Here is a 10211-nt window from a genome sequence, read left to right as displayed (position 1 = left end):
TATCTCAGTGGGCTAGCACAATAAAGTCACATTAGTCCGGACTAGTACAAGCAGTCACACACACACACACACACACACACACACACACACACACACATACGTGCATGCACGTCGCTCTATAAGTGCAATAATCTTGGACGCGACGTTGAACACCATTTCAACTCATCTCACCATTTGTGTATATGCAGGGTTGGCGTGTATATATTATATACATGGTTGACATGTTTTTATTTATATATACCTGTCTTGTGTCTTTGATTCACTGAAGACCAGGGAAGATCCGGGGTAGAATAGGTCTTCAGCAAACCATGCTTGTCGTAAGAGGCGACTAACGGGATCGGGTGACTCGCTCGCTGATTTAGTTGATGCATGTCACCGTATCCCAATTGCGTGGATCGATGCTCATGATGTCCGTCACTGGATTGTCTTTACAGACCGCCGTCATATAGCTGGAATACTGCTGAGTGCGGCGTTAAACAACAAACGAACGAATGATTAATTGAATACACTGAATATATATATATATATGTATATGTATATGTATATGTAAAGAAACTATACATCAGGATTGCAACTTGGTTTATATTAGATTACATAAATATTATAAATAGTCGAATGTATGGGTAAATAAGCGTAGGCACGTTGTTCTGACCCAGACACTCTTTCCAAACACGTGTGGCGCGGGGTCTGGCGTTGTCCTGCTGAAAGATGCCGCCATTGACGTTGATGAAGGGGACAACGTGGCGCTGCAGGATCTAGTCTCGGTAGCGCAGACCATTCAGAGCACCATCAACTCTCTCTCAAGATTACAGCTGCATCTAACAAATCTATGATCAGACTCTATTCCATTCAGTGCTATATTGACTTTAGCCTTTATCGCATATCAGTACATGTAATACTATGTCAAGTGTTGGGCAAAGGCAGCTTCTTGTGTTGCAAAAATATGGAGAAAAAAGTATGTAAATAAATATATGTAAAATAGCTAAAGTATAGATAAAAATAAGACCTAGATAAATACCTAAATAAACAAAGACAAAATGAAATACGGATACACCCCATTTTAATTTCACCCGAAGTGCGGGGTATAAAGCGTTTGATAACCTCTCGCCCAGCCGTCACTATCTGGAAAGTTAAATAGTGAACTTACATAAATCAAAACCTTAACCTAATCGACAAAGATAAGAGAGATCGACATACAGTGTATCACATAACTCGACTGTTGACGTCCACCCATTCCCACACACGTATCGGTTTAAGGTTGTACACGGCTCGGTTAGCGTGCATTCAGCAGATTATTCTTGTATCTCGCCTTGACGTACATCGACACATGTAACTTGTTCATCTGAATAGTAGCTGGTGTCCAGGTCGTAGATGATGCCACAAGACAACGCCGCCGATAGAATATGACAGGGAGGGCGTATTTCGTAATTGTTGTTTTACTGAACGTACAGGGTAAGTCCAAGCTTACAACTACTTTGTCAGAAAGCTTTCCACGTACTATTACCTCTCCTCACATCAATCATCTATCTGATGATTACATTTCAATATTTACTACATTGTAGCTTAGTATGTGTATTTAACGTGCACACAAATACGTGCATGCATATTTATCATGTCATATTACAATAACAAAGAAGTTAGGGATCGTGAATATTTTTTACTTTATTTTATTTATTTTTTTTTACTTTTTTTTTATTTATTTATTTATTTTTTTTATTTTTTTTTTTGGGGGGGGGTATTTTATGAAATTGTGTGCTCAGTGTTCCCTGCAACATAGTACTCCTCAAAATAGTCATGATCCGCTGTGCAGAGTTGCGTCCCTTGGTCACGCCAGAAACCTATGATTGTGGGTTCGCATCCCGATTCGCCCCGATTATGTTTCTAGGTTTGTCAGCACCATACCCGTGCTCGTGGGTTTCACCGAACTGGTAAACGTCTGAGACCTGCATCACTTCGGGCTTTCCTCCCACATTAAGCTGACACGCCGCAATATAACTGGAGTACTGTTAAAAGCGGCGTTAAACCCAACTCACTCACTCATTCATGATCCATGACCTTTTAAAAATATATTTATCTGAACATGTGAGATATGAAATAAGGAAATGATATGTAACAGTTGCATATGACAAATACCAGCACTACGTTCAATCTCTTTCAATGTCAATATTTATTTCAGATTATGATCAGTAAGAAAATGCACATTAAATAATACAACAGCTAACGTTACTTTTCAAATAACATTATCTCATGACCTCGAAAGGTCGTCTGTGAATTAAAGAAAATGTCAACTTGATCAGGTCACATGAGATAAATATTTTATTTGAAAAGATAAGTTAATATCTTCTATTCATTAACGTTTTGAGTATTTGATACCTGACACCTGAGAAGATTTCGCATGTTATGTCTGATCTGTAGGAATATTTTCAGTCGCCAAGTATACACATTTTCAACAGCTTTGGCGGTCATTTCGCTGTACGATAAGTCAGTATCCGGTCGTTGTGACTCTGGTTCGTGAGATTGTACGTGTCAGTGTTTTGAGTTATTGGAATTCAAGTGACCCAGTCGTTCCATGCGTTGTAATTTGCTGTGCCGAGTTGCGTCCCTTGGGTGTATCAAAAACCTATGATTCTGGGTTCGAATCACGGTACACCCCGATTATGTTTCCAGGCTTGTCAGGACCAAACCCGTGCTCGTGGGTTTTACCAAACTGTTAAACGTGTGGGACCTGCATCACTTCAGGCTTTCCTCCACAATTTAACTGACATGTCGTGATATAACCGGAATATTGTTCAAAGCAGTGTTAAACTCAACTCACTCACTCACTCAGCATGATTTTTAAGGCCCCTTCACATCTTAAGACTACTTTACATCGTCAAATCAAGAGCGTATTTGGTTAGAAAACACTTTTTGTTTATTTTGTTTATTAGTTTTGTTTTATTCATCAAATATTGACCATTCATGAGGGCAATATCATTTTTATTGACTCAGTTGCAAGAAACTAATACTGACAGAGGGCAGCGACCGGATATCACACGCTCACTATTGGGATTCAATATCAGTTATCGTCTTACAGGTATTCGGTGTGAGACGTGTGTTGCCTCGAACTCCGCCGGCCATGCGAGGCACTTTGACTGCGACACCGGGTGCTGCGGAGAAGGGGAAGATGCGGACTGCTGTATGAGGTAAACTGCGGCATGGTATCTCAGCGGCCTTGCACTATACAACCGTCACGAGTCCGGACTAGTACAAGCAGCCACACACACACACACACACACACACACACGCACGCACGCACGCACGCACGCACGCACGCACACACACACGCACACACACACACACACACACTGCAAAGTGAGTGAGGTGGTTTGGACACCGCTTTGAACAGTTATACACATACATCAAGCCGTGTCAGATGCATGTGGGCAGACGGCGCACAGCACGTTACGAGGATGTCAAACCGGGTATCATATTCAGGGCGAAACTCTGCAGGGTGGAATACCAAAAACGAAACAGGTCTTGGGCTTCAAAAGGTAAAATCCATTCGAACGGGAATTTTGGAGTCGCAATCGTGACTTATCTGGGATTCTAACCAACGATCACCGGTTTATGGCACAGTATGGTTTGTGGCCCCATGTGCCCATTGCTGCGTCAAGGTCACTATGGCCGGTTCCACAAAGTGGTCTCAGCGCACCGATTGTCGTAATTGTTAAAGTAAAGTTTTGGTACAGTTATAGTGCTGAGATCTTTTTGTGGAACAATAAGCTACACGTGTCTCCAATTCTAAAAGCCATGATCCGATGTAGATGATGATGATGATGATGGTGATGACCTGTTTCAATCTTGATATTCCACCCTGCAGAGTTTCGTTATTCGCCCTGATATGATGGGGCGTTCGGGTATCCTAGTGGTTCAAGCGTTCGCTCGTTACGCCGAAAACCCAGGTTCGATTCCCCACCAGGGTACAATGTGTGAAGCCCATAAGTGGTGTCCCCCGCCTTGATGTTGCTGGAATATTGCTAAAAGTGGCATAAAACCACACTCACTCAGTCACTCACTCACTCACTTCAGCATGTAAACGATGGTGTCACCGCCGTCATATAGCTGGGTGCGGCGTTAAACAACAAACAAACAAACATGGTGTCAGTTCACTGATATGAATAATAAGAGTTAATTGCTAATATTGAAATTGGTTAATCGTGAAAACCCGTTAATCCAGATGCCGTCACTCGTGAAATCATTTGCTAGAACACATCTCCGGATTAAAGGATGACGTTACAGAGTAGTATCCTTGGAATTTATGTACATCCGCCGGAAAGTTGGGTGTACGGATTAAAGGGGTTCGGATTAACGAGGTGTCCCTGTTTAAAATCCTTTGAGGTGATGTGAAATGGGGGTATAACTTCCTTTTCAACGTTATTGCATTTGTATAGAGACGTGCATTTACGCGTGCGTGCGTGCGTGCGTGCGTGTGTGCGTGCGTGCGTGCGTGGATGCGTGTGTGCGTGCGTGCGTGGGTGCGTGGGTGCGTGTGGCTGCTGTACTAAGTCCGGACTAATGCCGGTTTTATATTGCTAGCCCACTGATTTACAATATATCATGAGGCAGTTTTACATGAATACTACACCAGGACACGGTGCACTCCGAGCCACTCGTCCTTGTTTTAGCCCCTTAATGTTGAAATTGTTTGTGTGACTACTAAATGGAAACCATCTCACTAGCGTTTCCATACGAACATGTAGTTGGAATTATTTATATTAACACTGTTTCCTTGCTAATATCAAATTGGCATCGGTTTACATATCTGTCCTATAGGCGACGACAGTTCTGTCCCTTACCAATATTCCAAATCGATATATCGGTAAAATGTACATATTAGCATACTAACCGGTGCATCGGTTCCTTAACATCTAGTCAGGTATACAATGGACAATACACATACTACTTGTTTGGTTGATTGTTGTTTAACGCCGCACTCAGAGCAATACTCGAGCTTCATTATGGCGGTTTGTGAACAACATTTACAAACGTTATCAAAACAACTATGTATATAATTTTTTATTCAGAAAAAGGCTTGGACCAAATTGGTTTAGCAACGTGTACGTTACTATGATAAATAAGCAATAGAATGATAACTTCAGACCAAATTAACACTGTCCAGATACATCAGATCCGATAGTACACAAAGATTATGGAAACTTGCTAAATTACACTAAGATAATGTTTCTGACATTGCTAGGCTTGCAGGCATAGGGTCTTCCTCTGTACGGTCTGAAGAAAGTCAATGTGGAACATTTGCTAATGATGTTGTTAAACATATTTTTATGTCATGTCAAATCAACCTCACCCTGTAAATAGAATTTGTGATTTACTTGATGTTAACGTATTGTAAAAACATGAGAAGATGAAGATGGCCTATTTTTAACTCTTTTGCTTGGGGGTATCTGGGGGTTTACCTGCTCAATGTAAAACAAGTTTAGTTTCCATGTATGGCAGCAGATGATACTCACCAGGTCGCAGTTATAACAATATATATTTAGCCAGTTAAAACTGTGTTCAATCTTACTCCACGTATTTAATTATTACTATATTGTGCCAGAGAGTTAGAACTTAACTGTGCTGTCTGTCTGTCTGTCTGTCTCTTTGTTTGTCTAAGTTGATAAAAGTCACTGAAAGACGACAAACTTTAGGTCCAAGGCACAACTATAATATCTGTGTCAAATACATCACCATCGAAGAACCATTTCTTGTGTGTTTCATGTTTAGCCATCGAAACATGGGTGTATACTTTCTTTTACCCAGCACTCCATATACACATTTCACACACATTCCACTGTGAAGTCATGACACAATCATTTACATAGCTGTATATTGACATTTGACTTACTTTACTCATATTTCACAGTGGTGTCGCAATCGCTGCGATTGCATTTGGTTGCGTCGTCTTCATCTGCATCATTTTCGCCATCATCCTGGCAGTCGTGAAATATCAGAATCGGAATCAAAGGACAGTAGGCCCAGTACCCGACAACACACGGCGCCGTGACAGAACACGCTCGACTAAAGTTAAGTACTCTTGTTACGTTGTTTGTTTGTTTGTTTGTTTGTTGTTTAACGCCGCAATCAGCAATATTCCAGCTATATGACGGTGGTCTGAAAAATATTCGCGTCTGGACTGGACAATCCAGTGATTTACATCATTAGCATCGTTCCACGCAATTGGGAATACGATGACAAGTCAGCGCGCCTGACCACCCGATCCCGTTAGTCGCCTCTTACGACAAGCATAGTCGCCTTTTACGGCCAGCATGGGCTGCTGAAGACATATTCTACCCCGGATCTTGACGGGTCTGACGTTGATATGGAGAGGTATCTTTACCACCATCAGCTTCGGACATTTTTCAGAAAGATAGCGATCTGTCTTACCTCTTTTATGAAATATGAAAATTACGACATTAATTCATACATATAACAAAGTGGAAAAATATAATTTGTCTTCAGGTTTTACCCCAATATACACATGGTCCTTAAGCTGGATGTTCTGGAGAGAGTTTTGTGAGATAGTTTTAAATTGTTCGACTCCCTCTGTCACAGGGGGCACGGGTGGCCCAGTCGTCTAGTGCGCCGCAATTCGCTGTGCAGAGTTACGTCCCTTGGGCACGCCAGAAACCTATGCTCGGGGTTTCGAATCCCGGTTCGCCCCGATCATGTTTCAAGGTTTGTCAGCACCATATCCGTGCTTGTGGTGAACGTCTGAGACCTGCATCACTTAAGGCTTTCCTCCCACATTAAGCTAACATGCCGTGATATAACAGGAATACTGTTCAAATCGGCGTTGTGCCTCACTCCCTCACTCACTCACCTTTCACATAAAAACATCAATAGATGCATTGAAGCAGTGAACACCAACTACCCTAGTTTAACCCAAAAATCAGTCACCGCTCCCAACAACATTATATGGTGGTTCATCAGACGTCTTCTTCCAGAAGGGAACACGGGTGGCCCAGTCGTCTAAGGCGCCGCGATTCGCTGTGCAGAGTTGCGTCCCTTGGGCACGCCAGAAACCTATGATTGTGAGTTCGAATCCCGGTTCGCCCCGATTATGTTTCTAGGTTTGTCAGCACCATACCCGTGCTCGTGGGTTTCACCGAAGTGGTAAACGTCTGAGACCTGCATCACTTCGGGCTTTCCTTCCACATTAAGCAGACACGCCGTGATATAACTGGAATACTGTTAAAAGCGGCGATAAACCCAACTCACTCACTCACTCACTCTTCTTCCAGAATAACTAATAATGTCATCATGCTTCTACAGATCCTGCACAAAGACCCCGAGGCGAGAATCCAGGTCCCCTGGCGGCAAGACTGACACTTCACCCCCCACTGTTTCCGAGGCCAGAATTTGATAAAGACATCTCCCAACAAACCTCCCAATGAGATGACACGTGAATGTCATGTAAATCGGGATTGTATATTATATATATGGCGTCATCTTCTGTTCTTTGTGATGAAGAGCGTTTCTGCCCGATAGCTGTAATATTTCAGTTGTTATGTTTGATGTTCATGGTGTTGGTATGGGAATCGCATGTTTAACTGTGTTCCCTGCAAATTGCTTTTAAAGAGGATGGCCTAGTTGTCTGAAGTGCAGCAATTCGCTGATCAGAGTTGCGTCCCTTTGGCGTGCCAGTAACCAACGATTTTGAGTACGATTCGCCCTGGTTATGTTTCTAGGTTTGTCCTGTGCTCGTGCTCGTTGGTTTCACCAAAGTGGTGAAATCCACACCAAACACGCACAATATATACTCTGCAAAAGCAGTAAAATCGTATATATCGGACAAAGAGTTGCCGACATCAATCCAAAAATAATACCCAAAATGAATTGGTCATTTCTGCATGGATTGGGATTGATTTGTGTGGAAAGAATGGGGTACTGCAGGAATTTGGTGAAAGGTGGAAAAATCGCAAGACCACAACCCCATCAAATCCTGGCGCCGACACAAACCAACATGACATGCAAGTGCAACATCACTTGTTGGGCTATAAAAAACGTTGAGTTTCGTTTGCAAGACATCACAATCTCACAGCAAGCGAACTGCGACAATATGCCATGATTGATTGAAGCCCAACGCAACAACGCCGTCGGCCGACTGCAAACAGGAGAATCATCTCCAGCTGTAGCCAGATTTGTTTCCATGTAGCACCATACACCATTACAAGACTGTGTAGCCGTTATCAGACACATGTTACCGTTAGTCTATTGAATGATGGCTTGTGGCGGCGAATGTGGACTGCTTCTGTTAGTTTTCTTTTAGTGAAGTAAGATTAGTTTATAACATTGACTGTTACTGTGGCCAATCCTGCATAGGTGAAACATCCCGCCCCATCAACACCAGAATCAAAGAACTCAAAACTTCAACCATCAAAGCAGACAGTAAATCAGCCATCTCGGACCATATCAGCAACTGCCCCAATCACATCAATACCAGCCAATTTTAAAATGTTCAGTAATGAGTTGGCGTAAAATGCTACTTAATGATAGTTACATTTATTATGATAGGAATTACGTGTCACCAGGGGGACAATAATTTTACGGTACTTTAACCTCCTTGGCAGAGGCTTTTATAATCTGATGAAATGAGTGAGTTAGGTTTAACGCCGCTTTTAACAATATTCCAGTTATATCACGGTGTGTTAGCTTAATGTGGGAGGAAAGCCCGAAGTGATGCAGGTCTCAGACGTTTACCATTCGGTGAAACCCACGAGCACGGGTATGGTGCTGACAAACCTCGAAACATAATCGGGGCGAACCGGGATTCGAACCCACAATCATAGGTTTCTGGCATGCCCACTGGACGCAACTCTGCACAGCGAATCGCGGCGCCTTTGACGACTTGGCCACATGTGTCCCCTGATGAAATGAAGTAGGGACTAAACTGTGAAAACGGCGCATCACAAAAGGGATATGATATGAAAATTGACGAGTAATAATAGTATTTGAACTTCCATGTTGATACGACTGGCCCACTCGTCGGAGACCAGCAAGACCCTGTGCAGAGTTACTTCCCTTTGGCTTGCCAGAAACAATCGATTGTAGGTTTGAATTTAGATCCGCCCTGATTAAGATTCTTGGGCGTTAGATACTACCTTCTTTCCGTGAATTTCACCAAATTGGTGAACATCTGCAACACGTTTGGAAATTTCCCCTCCACAACTGCACTGACACGCTTCACATAACTGAAACGCAGCCCACAGCGGCGTTAAAACCAGCCCACTCCAAACGCCCCTTTTGATTGATTATTCTTCTCACTGGAGTCAGTGTTTCACAGAAGGCTGATTGTCCCGCACGATTGATTTGAGAGCTTAAAGCCGATATATCCAAACTATATTCTGCAACAGGTAGCAGATGGCTGTAGATGGTTGCAGATGGTTGGCGCACGTCACATCAGTGTGGGGGATGAGGCTCATGGTTGCCTATCTGTTTTCTAACATGGGAACAATGCAAGTGCATTGGTGATATCTACCGTCATGCCTGCAAACGTCATGCACACCATTTACATGTACAAGTGCTTTGTATTCAACAATATACCTAAATGATTTTATGCAAATTCCTATGTGTTGATCGAGGCGTGATAGGACATCATCTCTAGTAACCTCACAGGATCATATCACCAATGATAATTTACTGTTATTAATAAGACCCGTATTACTATTCCAACTGTTATGCATTTAATATGTATATGTACCATGACTAATAATTCATATTTGGCTGTTTTGAACTTTTTCCCAAAATGTGAGTGAGTGAGTTGGGTTTAACGCCGCTTTTAACAGTATTCAATTTATATCGCGGCGTGTCAGCTTAATGTGGGAGGAAAGCCCGAAGTGATGCAGGTCTCAGACGTTTACCACTTCGGTGAAACCCACGAGCACGGGTTTGGTGCTGACAAAACTAGAAACATAATTTCCCCAAAAGTACTTTTACAATCGGTACTATGTTTGTAAAATGTTGATCATTTTTTAATGTGAAGTTTAAATAATATACGGCTTTTCTACTGGACAAGAGCTCCGTCACATGACCGCGAAACGACACATTTTGACGTTCATACATGGCGTAAACTCTGACGGACTACTCCGACATTCCTGGGGCAACCCCAAGGAATTTCCTTGCACGAATAAATACAGAAGCGTTGTTTCTAACCATTTAGACAATTTAATCTT

The 10211-nt window shown here is 42.4% G+C and overlaps 1 protein-coding gene across 1 annotated transcript; it reads left to right on the top strand.

Moving 5' to 3' along the window:
- The first annotated feature begins 1235 nt into the window (after nt 1-1235).
- Nucleotides 1236-8715, top strand: LOC125380930. Its single transcript, XM_048396690.1, has 4 exons — nt 1236-1452; nt 3074-3182; nt 5903-6063; nt 7312-8715. Exons 1-4 carry the CDS (start codon nt 1404-1406, stop codon nt 7431-7433), a joined length of 441 nt encoding a protein of 146 aa, XP_048252647.1. The 5' UTR covers nt 1236-1403; the 3' UTR covers nt 7434-8715.
- Nucleotides 8716-10211: the final 1496 nt, after the last annotated feature.

This window comes from Haliotis rufescens, unplaced genomic scaffold, assembly GCF_023055435.1.
Source record: "Haliotis rufescens isolate VD_foot unplaced genomic scaffold, xgHalRufe1.0.p SCAF_16, whole genome shotgun sequence".
Lineage (NCBI taxonomy): Eukaryota > Metazoa > Mollusca > Gastropoda > Lepetellida > Haliotidae > Haliotis > Haliotis rufescens.
This window is presented reverse-complemented; position numbering and strand designations above follow the sequence as displayed.

Excerpts from the sequence above, each read along its gene's own strand:
- LOC125380930 (XM_048396690.1), top strand. The coding sequence starts at position 1,404 with ATGACAGGGAGGGCGTATTTCGTAATTGTTGTTTTACTGAACGTACAG. Across the intron at positions 3,183-5,902 it reads GATGCGGACTGCTGTATGAG|TGGTGTCGCAATCGCTGCGA; the intron begins GTAAACTGCGGC and ends CATATTTCACAG. Across the intron at positions 6,064-7,311 it reads CAGAACACGCTCGACTAAAG|ATCCTGCACAAAGACCCCGA; the intron begins TTAAGTACTCTT and ends ATGCTTCTACAG.